The sequence below is a fragment of the Dipodomys merriami genome, unplaced genomic scaffold (genome assembly GCF_024711535.1).
Source record: "Dipodomys merriami isolate MVZ:Mamm:240054 unplaced genomic scaffold, mDipMer1.0.p SCAF_21, whole genome shotgun sequence".
In the NCBI taxonomy this organism is placed as follows: domain Eukaryota; kingdom Metazoa; phylum Chordata; class Mammalia; order Rodentia; family Heteromyidae; genus Dipodomys; species Dipodomys merriami.
Genome location: NW_027203493.1, coordinates 29,253,688 through 29,269,652, shown reverse-complemented (window position 1 = coordinate 29,269,652; position 15,965 = coordinate 29,253,688). Strand labels below are relative to the sequence as shown.

At 48.0% G+C, this 15,965-nt stretch overlaps 2 protein-coding genes across 4 annotated transcripts in view; one reads left to right on the top strand and one right to left on the bottom strand.

Moving 5' to 3' along the window:
- Ush1c (USH1 protein network component harmonin) overlaps positions 1 to 9,604 on the bottom strand; it is a 46,025-nt gene extending 36,421 nt beyond the window's left edge. For all 3 annotated transcript variants that reach the window (XM_070032792.1, XM_070032793.1, XM_070032794.1), the window contains exon 1: positions 9,465 to 9,604. In XM_070032792.1, the coding sequence (XP_069888893.1) occupies positions 9,465 to 9,500 (36 nt within the window). In that variant the 5' untranslated portion in view covers positions 9,501 to 9,604. The remainder of the gene's footprint in view (positions 1 to 9,464) is intronic.
- A 2,662-nt stretch (positions 9,605 to 12,266) lies between these two features.
- Otog (otogelin) overlaps positions 12,267 to 15,965 on the top strand; it is a 69,773-nt gene continuing 66,074 nt past the window's right edge. Inside the window, exons 1-6 of the mRNA XM_070032063.1 lie at positions 12,267 to 12,363; positions 12,792 to 12,852; positions 13,014 to 13,074; positions 14,044 to 14,119; positions 14,997 to 15,089; positions 15,266 to 15,420. Of these exons, the coding sequence (XP_069888164.1) occupies positions 12,267 to 12,363; positions 12,792 to 12,852; positions 13,014 to 13,074; positions 14,044 to 14,119; positions 14,997 to 15,089; positions 15,266 to 15,420 (543 nt within the window). The remainder of the gene's footprint in view (positions 12,364 to 12,791; positions 12,853 to 13,013; positions 13,075 to 14,043; positions 14,120 to 14,996; positions 15,090 to 15,265; positions 15,421 to 15,965) is intronic.

Sequence of the window (15,965 nt, the reverse complement as noted above, 5' to 3'; positions counted from 1 at the left end):
TGTGTGTGTGTGTGTGTGTGTGCATATGTGTATGGCAACAGAAGGGTAGGGAAGTGATCTTCGCAGAATCTACAGGACCCTCACCCTTATGGCACCAGAAGCTTTTCAGGGCTTTATGTCCCCCCTGCCAGTCCTATAAGACCTATGCTCTCAAGTGGTTTTGGAGAGAGGATGGAAAATGTGGAGTTCACTTATTCAAGGCCACACAGCTCACAAGCAGAGCAAAGATCTGGAGCCACATCTGACTTCAGTCTACACTCTTGCTGCTGTACCACACCGGTCTAGTGGGACTCAGGCCTATCAAGGATAGAACTCCCAAGGCCTCCTCAGGCCAGGAATTCTAGCCTTTGCTTTGTATGACATCTCTCTTCTCCTCCACACTATTGAGAAATCTTTTATAGCCCTGGATGTAGTTCAGTGATAGAGTGTTTGCAGGAAACACGAAACTCTGGATTCCTTCCTCAGCCCCATCCAAACAAAAAGGGAGGGGTAGAGAAAAGAAAGATGGCAGGAAGGAAGAAGGAAGGTAGGAAGGAAGGGAGACAGAGACAGAGATAGAGAGAGAAGGTAAAGAAGGAAAAAGAAAGGCTTGATTCATAATGAGGAAGAAAAGATAACTTTTTATTTGCTTATTTGTTGAAAGAGGTTCCCACTGTATAGACCAAATGAGCCTCAAACATGTAATCCTCCTTCCTTAGCCTCCTGAATCCTGGGAGTATAGATGTATACCACTCCACTCAGCTTCACAACTTTGTTATTGTTTTTGTTTGTTTATGGTTTTTGAGGTAGAGTGGTACCTCAGGCTTGCCTGGGATTCATTGTATAGTTCAAGCTTGCCTTGAACGTGTGATCCTCCTACCACAGCCTCCAGAGTGCTGGGATTATAGGTGTGAACTACTGCTCCCAGTTTTAGAACATCTTAGGGGGAGCATAAAAATCCCCTCTGCTGTGGTAAAATGAGGACACCCTGACCAAAGAACCTCTAGCCTAGCCATGGTTGTGGCTAGTGACAGGAGGAAAGGGACAAAGAAAAGAGTCTATTGTTGATTTAAGCCTCAGAATTAAAATTCTCTCCCATCCCTCTTTGCCAAAATACCCTCCTAGGGCTGGGAAGGTGGCTCAGTGGTAGAGCGCTTGCCTTGCATGCCTGAGGCCCTGGGTTCGATTCCTCAGCACCACATAAGCAAAAAGAAAAAAGCTGGAAGTGGCACTGTGGTTCAGGTGGTAGAGTGCTAGCCTTGAGCTGAAGAGCTGAGGGACAGCGCCCAGGCCCAGAGTTCAGGCCCCATGACCAGACCCAAAAAAACCCCAAAAAAACAAAATACCCTCCTATATACTATTTAGGTTTAAATAGTGGAGACTATCTTCAGCAGACCACTTTATTGTACACTGGATGGAAAGCTGAGATTGAAAACAAGAATAATTTGAGGCCTGGATTTCTGCTTTTCTGCCTTCCCTGGGAAGAAAGTGGACATGGTGGAGATGGTCTCTGTAGGATAGAGCCCATTTTTAGGGTCCCAGGCTCCTGGCCATCGTAGGCAGGCTTCCAACACTGACTGCTACATCTGGAGAACCTCATCCCAAAACTATGTCCTGCCAGTCCCCTTCAGAGGCAGCCTGCAGGATTCAGCTACTCAGCCTTATGATCCTGCACTCACTGGCAAGGTCACTCAAACCTTGTCCTTGTCTGCTTCAGGAGGATGGTCTTCTCCACTGTTCACATGGGCAACCTTCTCCCCAGACACCTGTGCCTCCCTTGTCTCTACCTCCATAGCCAAGCTGAGCACCCCCAAAGGACTCATCTCTACACCAAGCTGTTGGGGTAGTAGATCTGGTTCACTGGACTACTCTCTAAAGATGAACTTAAGTGATTATCCAACTGGAGATTTTACAATGGAGGGACCCAAGAAGTGTCTCCAAGAAGACTCAAGGAAATAGTTCTGCTTTGTTCTCTGAACTCACGCTCACACCTCACTCTGTAGGCTTTCACAAATACTGAAAACAGAAAGAGTCCTGGAAGCTTAAATGTACAATAACAATGCCACTGTTACCCAAACTATACTTTTATGTACTATTTTTTCCTCCTAGAATTCCACAAAGCACCCAAAGATCATTTTGGGGACCCTCCCACTCTAGGGTGCTTTATACTGTTCTTAGATACTTATCAAGCATTCTTTCCATCATGATCTTGGTTTCTTTGTGGTGCCTGACACTGTGCTGTGCCCACAGGTATAAAGAACTCAGTGGTATCCGTTGAATGACAAATGAACTCCACTTGCTCAGGACGACAGCCTTCCTTCTACCCACTTGGCTCAGTCCTGGGCTACCACTTTCTGGTCATGCCTCAGGATACATCTACCAGAACCTTCTTGGATTTGTCTGGTCGAAGTGCACTTTCAGCTTGTCCACTCCAGATAGACTGCTCTACTTCCTTCCATCTGAGCCCTAACTTCATTTAAGGTAAGATCCAAATTCTTCTAGAGAATTGCCTCTGTGGCTCTTGGCTAGCTTGCTTATTTGGGTTACACTCTGCCACCTCTGAGGTACTTTACAACCTTCTTAACTCCCAACAACCTTTAGGGATAAATATCTTTATCTCCATTTTACAGATCTAGAAATAGAGGCTCAGCAAAATGGCAGAGCTGAGACTCTAGTCTATCCCTGTTGGCACTGAAACTTTTGACTTTTTTTCAACCCACATAAAGCCATTTCAATCCAATATGGTATCTACAGATACTGTAGGGTGCATTTTCTTTTGTATGCACTAATAGATTTTTTTTTTTTTGGTCGGTTGTGGGCTTGAACTCTGAATCTGGGCTTGGGTGTTGTCCCTCAGCTCTTCAAATCAAGGCGAGCACTTTACCATTTGAGCTACAGCGCCACTTCCAGTTTTATGGTGGTTTATTGGAGATAGTAGTCTCACAGTCTTTCCTGCCTGGGCTGGCTTTGGACTAGATCCTCAGATCTCAGCCTCCTGAGTAGCTAGGATTACAGGTATGAGCCACCAGCGCACTAATAGACATTTATCAAACACTTCTTATATACAAGATACTAGTTTTCTTCCTCCTCCTCCTCCTCCTCTTCTTCTTCTTCCTCCTCCTCCTCTGCCTTTCTTCCTTCCCTTCCTTCCCTCCCTCCTTCCCTCCCTCCCTCCTTCCCTCCCTCCCTTCCTTCCTTCCTTCCTTCCTTCCTTCCTTCCTTCCTTCCTTCCTTCCTTCCTTCCTTTCTTTCTCTCTTTCTTCCTCTCTTTCTTTCTTTCTTTCTTTCTTTCTTTCTTTCTTTCTTTCTTTCTTTCTTTCTTTCTTTCTTTCTTTCTTTCTTTCTTTCTCTCTTTCTTTCTCTCTCTCTTTCTCTCTCTTTCTCTCTCTTTCTTTCTTTCTTTCTTTCTTTCTTTCTTTCTTTCTTTCTTTCTTTCTTTCTCTCTCTCTTTCTCTCTTTCTCTCTTTCTCTCTTTCTCTCTTTCTCTCTTTCTCTCTTTCTTTCTTTCTTTCTTTCTTTCTTTCTTTCTTTCTTTCTTTCTTTCTTTCTTTCTTTCTTTCTTTCTTTCTTTCTTTCTTTTCCAGTTCTGGTGCTTGAACTCAGAACTCAGAGCCTGGGGCACTGTCCCTGAGCCTCTTTTGCTCAAGGCTAGCACTCTACCACTTGAGCCACAGTGCCACTTCCGGCTTTTTCTGTTTGTGTGGTACTGAGGAATTGAACCCAGGGCTTTGTGTACAGTAGGCAAGCACTCTACCACTAAGCCACATTCCCAGCCCACCACTCTTCTTTTTCCAAGTAGATTTAGAAGGCTTTCTTTTCTTGGCTCCCCCTTGATGTAGGGAAAGAAATGCTCATCATCCACAGGTAACTATTGGCGGGGGAGTTCTATCACAACATCACCCCCATTTCCAAGCACTACCATGTTTTCTGGCTGATGTTCAGCTGGTACTATACTTTTTGGTCCATGTAGGGTGGGAAAGAACACCTCTGCCATCACCAAGTTCTAGCCCTGTGCCTGGGGCACAGGATGAGGGTGGGGTCAACACTTGGGTATGGCATCTTTCAAGCCTCATCTCAGCATCTCTCATGGGTCTGTTCATCCAAGATAGCCGCCCAGGAGAACCACATAGTATTTGACTTTATGTGTGCATCTAGCCAAATAGGGAGAGAGACAGTGAAAATAAACTAAGTAATGCATGTTGTTCCACCTGACAAGCCCTCCCTGGGCTGCTGTGGGGATTAAATGGGGACATATGTGTGCTGTATTTTCTTCCCCATTTGTATCCTTGGCCTCCTTTGTTCCAGAGGCTTTTCCTTTAGCCCTTTATGAGAAGTGGGGAAGCAGACTTCCTTCCTCATGCCCTCTTGCTTCCTGCTGTGTTCCACCACTGGGAGGGGGTTGCAAGCTGAGATGAGTGGTGTGCTGAGAAAGGAGTCAGGCGCCTAGTCCCCATGGAGCTACCCTGATCAGGTTCCTCCCTCTGGGTCTCTCTGCAGCTCTGGATCTCCCCAAGCTGGTGACCCTCCCTCTTCTGGGCTTGTAGGCGCTTCCTACTGCTGGCCCTAGGGTGCAGTGCTTCCTGCTTGTTCCCACCATCCGTTCAAGAGAGCCCCTTTGATTTCACTTTAGGATGTGGCATCTGCTTTGTGCTGTGGCCCTGGCTGGTGGGAAGTATCAGCCACTAGCAAGGGTGGTCCCTGTATCATTTCTTCTCTGCATTCTTCTTCCATCTCTCTGATTCCGCTGTTCCTGAGGTTCCTGTCCTATCACTCTCTGTGAACACACAGCACTCTTCCCTCATCTCCTCCATAGTTGTGTAGGACTTTCTCTTCTTCGTAGTCTGACATAGGCCTGGGAGTGAGTATTGAGGGTGAGATCAACAAAGCCTTCCTAAATTGGCTCTGTACCTCCCTCTGCCTCAGTTTCCTCATCTGTAAAATAATCGTACAATTTTTTTTTTTTGCCTCCAGCTCTTTTTGCTTTACTTTTCAGATAAGGTCTGGTGTTTTTTGCCCAGGGCAGCCTGGGACTTAGATCTTCTTACCTCAACCTCTGAGTAACTGGAATTACAAACATGAGCCATTGAACTCTTTTTTTAAAACCCTCCTTCCTAGAAAATAGGATATGATGCTTTCATTTGAGACTAATCATTGTTTTCATTGCTAATTCAATGAGTTAATAAGAATAGTTTAGAAAGCAATAAGCTCTGCGTATTTTTTATATCATACTATATAAAAATAAATGAATACAAATTCAACATCTATAGAAGCTGATAGTGCCATTTGTTCGCGTGGATGGGATGAAAAGATCCAGCCATGGAACTTCACAGTGAATATTGCAGTAAATACTTATGTTATTGCAGTCTTGTTTATTATTCTCCATTTTTAAAAATCTTTTTTTGTCTAGGTGCTGGTGGCTCACATCTGTAATTCTAGCTACTCAGGAGGCTGAGATTTGAGAATAAAGGTCCAAAGCCAGCCTAGGCAGGAAAGACCATGACACTCTTATCTCCAATTAACTATTAACCACCAGAAAACCAGAAGTAGAGCTGTGGTTCAAAGTGGTAGAGTGCTAGCCTTAAGCAGAAAAGCTCAGGATCAGTGCCCAGATCCTGAGTTCAAGCTCCATGCCCCCCCCCACACACACAAGCCACTCCATTGTAGCAGAATTGCATGTAAAAAGCTGTACACACTCAATGTATCTGAACCTAAGGCATCTGGTCATAAACACACGCCTGTGGAATTATCACCACCATCAAGCCATGGACATAGCCCCCCCCCCCCTTTTTTTTTATCAAGTCTGGTTTGCCAGCTGGTTTGTAGCACTTGATCCAGGCTTGGCCCAGCATTCCTACCTTCCTTCTCCTGGATCTCCTATCTCTTTTGCTGTTCCTTTGCCCTCTCCTTCTCCCTTCCTCCAAGACTGGGGGGTCCAGCTTGGTCCTAGGTCTTCTCTCTATTTGCACTCTCTCTTTATAAGTAATCTAAGCAGTCTCCAGGTTTTAAGTATACTTCCTACACCACGGATTTCTCATTGTTCATCTCCAGGTTCCTACACACCCTCTTAGTCACTTCTCCACCTAAAGGTTTCCCAGGGCATCTCAAAAGTCAAACCCTGTGATGGACTCTGATTTTTTATCACTTCCTGTTCTGTCCCCACTCCTTCTCTTGACACATGGATGTACCTGCTGCTCTCTCCACATCCATAGCCATCACATCGCTGACCGTCAGGGCCACCTTTAACACATTCCTGAGTCTGACCCATGCTCCTCTTAGTCTGGCTGGAGTCCTCTATCCACTAGGGCCCACTCTTTCCTTCTCTATAGGGCAGCCAGGAAAGCATCCCTTTAAAGTGTAAACCAGTCATCCCACTTATCAGTGTTGAACAAAACTCAAAATCCTGACATTCGACAGGCCCCTCTAACCCACAATTCACTACTACTCTTCACTCTACCGTTTTCAGACACATTGTCACACTCGCTATTCCTGAATATAACGGGTGCGTGCATGCGTCAGGGCCTTTGCACTTGTGTCCTCTTCCTAGAAGGCTCTTTCATGTATATTCCATGACTCCTCCTTTCCTCTTCCAGGCCTATATTCAAACAATACCTCTTCAGAGAAGGCTTCCTGATGACCTTCTATAAAAGTACCACCTGTTAATCTTTATACCTCATTCAAGTTTATTTTTCTTAAAGCATTTATCATATTTGGTATTGTGTAATAATTTATTGGTTTCTTTGTTAACTGTCTGTCTTCCTCATTAGGATATGTTCTGTAAGAGAGAGGGCTTTGTTTTGTTCTTCAGTGCTTAGAGTACTGGCATAGGTTAGGAGCTCAGTCAATTTAGTACATATATGATTGAGTGAATGAGTGACGAACAAATCCCTAGCAGGCTCTTTCTGATTTGATTCATCCACACCCCCCCCTCATTTCCTTCACCTTGGGCAGGGTACACCGGGCCAGTCATAAATGTATGATTACCAAAGAGGCAATAAATACTTCCTGGGCAAATGAGTAACCAAGTCCACAACCTGTTGTGCTGTGAGCAGAGAGGCTGCTTTGAAAAGCTGGTTTTCAGGCGAGATACCTCAGCCTCTGATCATATGTTCACAGCCTATCTGGCACAACGTTGTTCCACCAGCAAGGGCTAGTGGCCTCAGGAAAATGCAGTAGCCCATAGAAGCAATATTTGGAATCTTTGGGTTTGTTCAATATTTGGAGACATGGTAGGCCCAAAGCCCACATTCAGTGTTTGAATTCTTATTTAATCTTTACTGTCTCATGTGTATGCACTACAGACTCTGTCTCAAGGCTGGAGAAACTTATGCTTAGAGAGTAAGTAACTAGCTACAAGTCTCAACTGACAAGTGGATGACAGGGTTGAGACTTGACTCCAGTTCTGCCTAATTCCAGATAATAAACCACAGAGCACAGGATCTAACTTGGCCCACTACACAGACATACTTTCAGCATTCAGGATAACTTTGTTTCACAAACTAGAGACCTGATTACAGAGTGGGGAGGAGGGAGGTAAATTGCCCAGGGCTACCCAGCATTATCTCTTATAACAGAGTATCTTAACTACCACTTCCAGCAAGTAAAGACTTAGATTACAAATGATCGCTCCAGGGTAAATTTTCTCTAAAACCTCAGAACAGGAACAATTAGAAAGCAAGCTGTAAATTCCCCCAGCAAGCCACTATGAAGTTTTTTTTTTTATCTCTGTCCTGTGTGGCTTCCTTCCTCCCAGGTCCCCAGCCTGAGAGAGAAACTTCTGCTGCTATTTCCCAGGCAGCAGGGCACAAAGTCCAGCCAGGGCCTTGGACAGCATGGCGCCTGCTCAGCAGGCACACACTGGGGCATTAATAGATAATGTCCTGTGATGAGGAAGAGCAGGGTGCTGGAACACAAAGGCCTGAGGCCCTATGGAACCTTTCCTCCACCTGGGGAGAATGTATAGTGGTGAACCTGGAGTTCATTCAGATATTGGGGACCCTGGAGATGGCTCTCAAAAGAGGCAAACAGTAGGTACCCCAACAGGATAAAGGCAAAAGAAAACTCGATATTTTTAGCCCAAAGGCAAGAAAGTGAAATTTAAGCTCAGAGTGGGAGACAGGAGGTTGAGTTCCTTCAAAGTGGGTTGCCTGAAATCCACACGCACAGAATGTCCTCAGGGGCTTAAATTTCTTCCCAATCATCCCTCCGTAACAGGATGTACTGATGAATTCAGTTCAAGCAGCCCCTCAATTCCTGATGAACATGTAGCTGATGACAGCTAGCTGTCTCTTATTCCTGGAAGTATGAGCTCTTATTCCTATCACTATGAACTAATCCTTGGTGCCCACACCAAGCTTTGGTCCCAATATCATATGCCCAGCTATAGGTAAGTACTAGTATAGGATCTACCTACCAAGCGAGTTGAGGGGACACACTGGATCTGACACAGAGTGGATGCTCAAAATATGTACTACCTGCATGGTTGACCCAAACTACAGGCCCAAGTCATCAGCTTGTGCCTCAAAGGGCTGCTCGGTTCCTTTGGGCCCAGTAGAAAAGGGGAAGGAAAATGGGGAGTGGGAGGGGAAGGGAGAAGCATCTTGATCTTCCCTTATTGAACTCTGGCCCCTCAGACTGAGAAGTCCCTCTGCCTAAAGATAAGGTCCCTAGAAGGCTCTGGGGTGGCTTCAAGGCACACACTGCCCATCCCTTGGGCAGGGCCTGAGGGTAGTTTATTCTGAGGGGACCATTCAGTGGCTTTCTTTGGCCTCAGGGGTGCTCAGATCCTGTGCAGGAAATGCCATGAATAAAAGCTCCGGAAATGTTGTCTGAATAAAAGTCAGCAACTTCCAGTGAAGAACTTGGAGGGCCATAGACACACCGGGACTGATGAGGCTCTGGCTGAAGGATGGGCAGGAGCCCTGCTTCACACCCTCAGCTTGGCTGCCATCAGCTTTGTTGCCCCAATACAGACCCTAGGCATGCCCCTCGGCATTTAGGGGGCTCTTCAGATGCTCCTATCCTATCATCTTTCCACCTCACAGGGCAGGGAGAGGCCCAGTTTCTCTTCTCCAACTCTTGCCACTCAGGGGCCAGGCTCTCCCACTGGCTCCCACAGTCCTGGGCTGGGGTCTTAGGGGGGAGTGGATTTGTCCATTGCTGGGCACCTCTAGGAAGTACTAGTCTCTGACCAAAGCTGGAAGTTATCACCCCTGGTGAGGGAGGAAAGATATATTTTGGAGAGGGGTCAGTTTGGCAGCCCTTACACCTGGACTTCCAATGCCCTCACTTTCATTTTGCTAGAGATCTCCCCTGGCAACCAAGCAACCCTGGACCCTCCTCCTGGGGCTTGGCTCGCCTTCAGCCCTGAGCCCAGGCTGGGAAAGGTAGGACAGCGCGGAGGATGTCCAGCCCCACCTCCGGCCCTGCCCTGCCTTTGACTCCAGAGTCCCCCATAGCTTGGGACATCCCTCCCTCGCGCTTCTGACCTTGTGCCGGAACTCTCGGGCCACTTTGCGGTCCATGGCCGAGGCTGATGAAGCAGTGTCGAGGCCTGTTTCGTCCTGTTTCTTCTTAGGGTGCCCGGGCTGCTGCAGAGCAGGCGCCAGCCGTGACCGTGACCCTGGCCCGGCCTCCTTCCGGGACTAGGGGCGGGGTCTGGTAGCTGCAGGGGCGTGGCTGGGGCGGGAGGAGGCTGGGCTGAGTGGCTGGAAGACACCTGTCGCCAGGCATGGAAGAAAGCTCCCCTGGGGCGGTCGGTGGTAGGTGACTGAGGAAGAAGAATCCAGATGTTTTGGTACTTTGTGGAGCCCAGAGTAAACTCCCATCTCTTCATTTAGGTGGGTAAGGGTGGAGTAATCTAGTCCATTTTCTCTGACATACAAGAAGAGGTCCAGCTGCCTTCCTGAGACTGGACTCCTTGTCATACATCTCACGTTTAGGGGACCTTTCACAGTGTTTTTTTCCAAGCACTTTCCCTACTAGGAAGGTACTGTTCCTTGATCTGTGAACTCCTGGGGAAGGGGGGGGCTGGGCTTATTGTGGCCCAGGGGGTAGAGCCATAGAGTGCTCTCTCCACTGACTCCCTACCCTCACCTTCTTTTCCTGACAGGGCCCAGCAAAACAAACAAGCAAAGCAAAGCAAAACAAAGCTCAATTCACTGAGGCATAGAAGTGATGGCAAGTGACATCCTGATTTAAAGTGACCTTTACCCAGACCCTCTGGTTCATTTGATTCAATTCAGCCAGCTTGTGTTTACTTCACCCATCCTGTGATGAATGCGCATGACCATGAGCCAAACCTGGATCACACTGAAGGTAAGAGGAGGCCATGGGAGAGCTGATAAACATGTGAGAAGGGGGTGGGAGGAAGAGTTTAATTTGGGCTTGAATTTAACCAGGATAAGCCTCTAGACCTGTTTGCACCTACCCTATTAGGAGAGATAGAAGTGGCTTAAATCAGTTACACCTTCAGAGATTGGTCAAGGTCTCCCTCTCTGGCTCCCTCTCCCAGTTCCTGAAGTTTTGCAAGCAGGTTATTTTCCTGCAGTTAAATTATCACCTCATTTAAGTTTTAAGTCCCTCAAGAAGATTATCTATGTCAACTAACTAGTTAATTCACAGGTGAGGGCATGGATAAAGACTTAAAGAGAATGATGTGAGAAATAACCACAAAGGGCATATTTCTCTTCCCATTTAAGCCCCCTGATTCTCTACATTTCTTAAATGTGTCATGTGGCTATTTCATATATTTGATAGAATCCAGGCAGAGTGGGAATGTCCTTACCCAGAAGAATGCAGTCCATGGCCTTCTTCACCATGACAACAGCCCCACTGACTTCCTCCTTCTTAAAATGCCCTCCATTTTTTTATTATAAAGGTGATATAAAAAGGGGTTATAGTTATGTGAGTCAGGTAATGAGTACATTTCTTTTTGAACAGTGTTGCCTCTTCCCTAATTTTCTCTCAGTTTTTTTTTTCCTTCTGAACCCCCTTGCCCATGTACAGGTCATTTTCAACACAGTGTCTAGTGAATATCACTGCTGCATTTGTTCATCCTTTGTCCCACAATTTCTGTGCTTCCCCTTACTCTACTCCAGACAGATAAACTTACAAGACAAAAGGTACAGAAATTTTAAAAAAAGTGGCAAAGAGAAAACAAACAAAAAACCAAAATAACAAAAAACCCTTGTTTCCATTTCTTGGGGTTCATTTTGATTAACATAATTTTATATTTTGATATGCACATAGCTATTGAGCCTTTGTCATCCTCTCCTAAGAATATCCTCTTTTGATTTCACTGTGTCTCCACTTGGTTTTGAGGATAGTACTGAGTCCTGGTTCTTGCCTCACATATCCTTAGTCCATTTCTGAACCAGTGTTCTGTAAACCACATCCTTGGTTCTCTCCTTTTCACTTTACCTTCTGTGCCTGTGGGTATAGATATCCCATATGAGGACAATTTTTCCTTTGTATGTCTGTGACAGTGCAGGGCACAAGACACATACTCAACACATTGCTAATAGATAAAATGAATGAATGCCCAGGAGACTACTGGACCAAACTTCTTCTCCTTTCCCTCTTTTTCCTGCATTATAAATAACTTCAATACCTGGTATCCAGTTAGTTTATATTCCTCAAATGTTGCTCCCAGGTTCAACATTTCACTGTATATATATATATATATATATGGGCAATAACTTGAAAACATCAAGTTAGTTTTGTCCAAATCTGGCCTTGGTGGGGACAATGAATGTGTGTCAACACTTGTTGAGCCAAGACCAGCACTCAGAGGGTTAAGGAACCAGTATTCCCAGAAGTGCTCAAAGCTAGGAGACAGAATGGGGATTGGGGAGCCCAAGTGGATGCACAGACTAGGATTCTGCAGGCCTGAGACTGTTCTAGGCTTCAGTGTGGCGCTCTGTAAAAGTCTTCTACCAGCCCTGGTAGGACCAGCCACATAGTCTCTGGTGGAAGGGGCTTGCAGGTCAGGGTTTGGATGATACTTCTAGAGAACTTAAGGTGAATGAACTGAATTAGGTTTCCCTGGGAAATGTAGTTTCCCAGGTCTAGTACAGCAGAGGCTGGGCCTTTACCAGGAGCCTAATTTATGCTAATGAGATGGGCAGTCCTGTTACTCTAGCCTGGGGAGGAGCCGAGCGCCTTGGAGGAGGGCCCTGGGGAGCTGCAGCTACTTCTGTCTGCAAAGTGGAGATGTGACCCAGCCTTGGCAGAGAGAGACACTTCGGGGCCAGTCTCTGCGCTCAGGCTCCGGGTCTCCACACGCCCCTATGGGACCCCTGTCGTTTGTGCTCTACGTGGTACTCATTTGCATCTGGCTGTCCCACGAGGAGCAGGCTGTGAAGTCCTGGCGGGTCCAGCGTCAGGGTGAGAGGGGTGTGGACTGGGGAGGCTGGAAGTTTGCATGGGGGAACAGGTTGCAGAGAAGCAGAAAAAAAGAGATGCTCTGAGGAAGGACAGAGCTTCCTCAGTAGAGGAGAGACCAAAGGCAAGATCAAGCCTGGCACCAGGAGGGGAATGGGTCCTAAAGCTAGGTGGGTGGGAAAACCCAAGATAGAGAAACAGAGAGACCTGGGACCACCCTCCCTCGAAAAGTGGGGTGTGGCCGGGAGAGGGAGACCCTTGTTCCAGAAGGGCCTCCGGGGAGCTGGAACAAGAGCATGAGAAGACTGAGGGGAGAGGAAATGGGGGATGGTGGCATGATGTGGGAGAGGCTTCCTGGCAGGTGAGGGTGGTCGGGGGAACTCACAGAGGGTGGAGACTAATCTCCTTCCCCCCAACCTGCCCCCATCTAGCTGCAGCACCCACACTGTGGGCCAGTGCAGAGCTGGAGCCCCAGCCAGCACCAGAAACCAGGTGAGTAAGTATGTACTGGCAACCCCCACCATCTTGATTCCAGGCACAAGTCACCCCAGAGACTTAGCTTGTAGGGAGGGTGGGGGACGGGCCTGGGGATGAGGGGAGGCTTGGCAATTCCCAGCCCCCACCACCCCTTACCAGGCTTGTTTCTCATCTAGTCACGGCTACCAGGAGGCGACCCTGGCCCTAGAGGATGCCACAACAGTGATGAGAAGCCAGGTAAGATAGGTCAGAGGAAGGTGACTTCATTAGGGGTGAGGTGGGTGGACACACAAGTCTATATAAAAATTGTCCGGGGGAACCTAGGAATCAAGGCCCAAGGTAGGTTAAGAACAGGGAAAACTGGCAAAGGATAGTGATCACTCAGGGGGTCAGGATGGGGATGGAGGTTATGTCTGAAGGTGAGGTAAAGAAACTTCTTCTGCTCACCAGGGCAAGATTGGGGCTGGGCTGCAGGGACCAATGTTTCTGAATGCTTCCAATGTTTCGAATCCTTTGTTGGAGGCTGGGGGTTCAGCCTGTGCTCATAGGGATGCCACTGAGGGAGACAGGCATGGAGACAAACATCACAGTGTTGTCACTTGTAGCTTATTGGCTATGTGAACAAGAACATACTCTTCATGGAGGGCAGAGACTCTTCTTACCACACGTAGCATGGTACCTTATGTGTAGTGCTGATGAGGAGGCTGAGGCTCTGAGCAGAGAAGCCTATTGTGCCAGAGTCCCAGTTCTAGGTGACATTAAATTGCTCAGGCTGGAGTCCTAAGAATACAGGTGTCCAAGTCTTCTAGAATGTGGTGACTGAATACCCATGATGGTCAGCACGGTCCTTTTAAAAGGTATCTGTCTGGTGAGACAGAGGGTTGTGAGTTCTGTCTGGAACTAAGATTTCTTAGCTCCACCTTGCTTTTCTCCTCCTCAGATGCATGGTCTCTGGGAGAGTCCTGACTTGGTGGGGAATGTGTTCAAGTTGTAGATGCCACTTTGGAGTTTTCCCGCTAGATCCTGGGCTTCCCTGGGCCTAGGACAGGTCTGAAAATCCTGGTGGCCAGGAAAGGTGGCAAGGATTCAGGAGTTACACTGTGGGACTGGGAACCTGCCCTCTGCTGTGACCTCTAAGAAGGCCAAACAGGGGCCCAGCCTGAGGTCAGCCCTAATTGCTTTCCTCCCCGCTCTTGTCTCTAAAAGGAGACTGAAGGCCTGGACTCTGTGGTCATGTCTTCCTGGGAAAGGCGGCTCCATCGGGCAAAATGTGCACCATCTTGTAAGTGACACCCTTCCTTTGACTTGCTGGCTATGCATGGGATATTCTAGCCCACAGAGAAGCCTCTGAAGACAGGCAGAGGTGTCCCTTGGGCCTGCTGTGACTTCTTTCCTCTGTTTTTGTCTTTTTCCCTTCCCCTGACCTGGTGTCCAGTTTCACTGGCTTTCTCCTTCCTGCTTGAGGAGAGTGTTCTCCCTGATTCTGTTTGTGTGCCCATGGCCCAGGGGCTCCCCCTGGTCCTGTCTGACTTGACTGAGACTGTGTTTTGTTTAGTGATTGTCCCCTCCTCACACACACACACCCTGCTTCTGTGGCCTCTTCTTACTTCCTGTGGCATTGACGCTTTCCTGTGGTCCCTCCCCTTACCTGTCCAGTGTCTGCGACTTCTTCCCTTACCACATTTTGTCTCTTCTTTGTCCATGGTAGCTGTTCTCATTTCTGTGCTCTGCATGAGTCCTCTCCCCTATCTGTCCCTAATCCCATTTTCACTTCTCCTTTGACCTATGGAGCCAGAGTGCCTGAAGACTTCAGGGCCGTCCCCTTGCTCACTCCACCTGCCCTATGGTCTCAGAACGCAGCTTAAAAAACTGAGGGCCCAGATGGAGTGACTTTGGGGTATCTTGTGGTATATTAAAGACAGAGATTCTGAGACCCCCCCCCACCCTGTCTGCCTGTCTGTCAGGGAGAGGGCAGTACCATGAACCACCCCATCCCACAGTCCCATTCAGGCTAGTTGCTGAGGAATCTGGTACTGCCTGGTATGGGGACCTTGACTCCCACACATCCTGGAGGGCTGACACCTGTGCCTGTCGCGAGGTTTGTATGTGGATTTTGCTGCTCTCCTCTTCATGGAAATGCTTCTATATCTCCCTTACAGACTTGTTCTCCTGCTTCAATGGGGGTGAATGTGTGTACCCGGCCTTCTGTGACTGCAGACGCTTCAATGCTACTGGCCCACGCTGCCAAATGGGTGGGTCTGGGCTATACCCACACTGGGGAAGGACCAAGGGGTTCAGGGAAAGCCATGGGCCTGAAGTTTGGGGTGCTGGGCCTGGAGGATGACAGGGCATAGGGGTCCTGCCAGAGTTGGCCTTGGCCTGGTACCCACCACTGCTGTGCAGATAGTCTCTCTTTCCCCCACCTCAGTGTACAACGCCGGGCTGGAGCGGGACAGCATCTGCCGCGCATGGGGGCAGCACCACGTGGAGACCTTTGACGGCCTCTACTACTACCTCTCTGGAAAGGGTAGCTACACGCTGGTGGGGCACCACGAAGCCGAGGGCCAGAGCTTCTCTGTCCAGGTGAGGTCTTCCCTGGCCTGCCTGCCACAGTCTCCACTAGATCCTGGAGGCTGGGTGGCCTAGGCTCTGCTTGTCCACAGTCTCTGCTAGATGTTAGAGCTTGGGTGGCCTGGGCTATGCCTGTTCACGGTCTGTTCACATTGGATGGCCTGGTCCCTGATTGTCTCCAAAGTCTCCACTAGACCCTGGAGGCTGGCCTGGGCTGGCTTGGGCTCTGCTTGTCCTAGAGAAGCTTTTACCTTTCTGTCCCCAACTCCCTCAACACTTCCTCAGAGGAGCCATAGGCTCTACCATCTTTGTTCACACGTCCACTTCTGGTTGTGTCTGGCTACCCATTCGCTCAGACAGGCATCTGTCAGATATTTTAGTGCATTCTGTACACTTTTTCTGGGCACAAGGTTTGTGGTGAGAGGCTTTGAGGATAACCTAGATGTGGCTTAATGGAGAAAGCAGACAGCAACTGAAATGAATCAGTTCCTAAGTATTCCTGGGTGCTCTAGGGGAGAGATACCAAATGATAAAAGTGCACGTTAGGGAAACCTGAT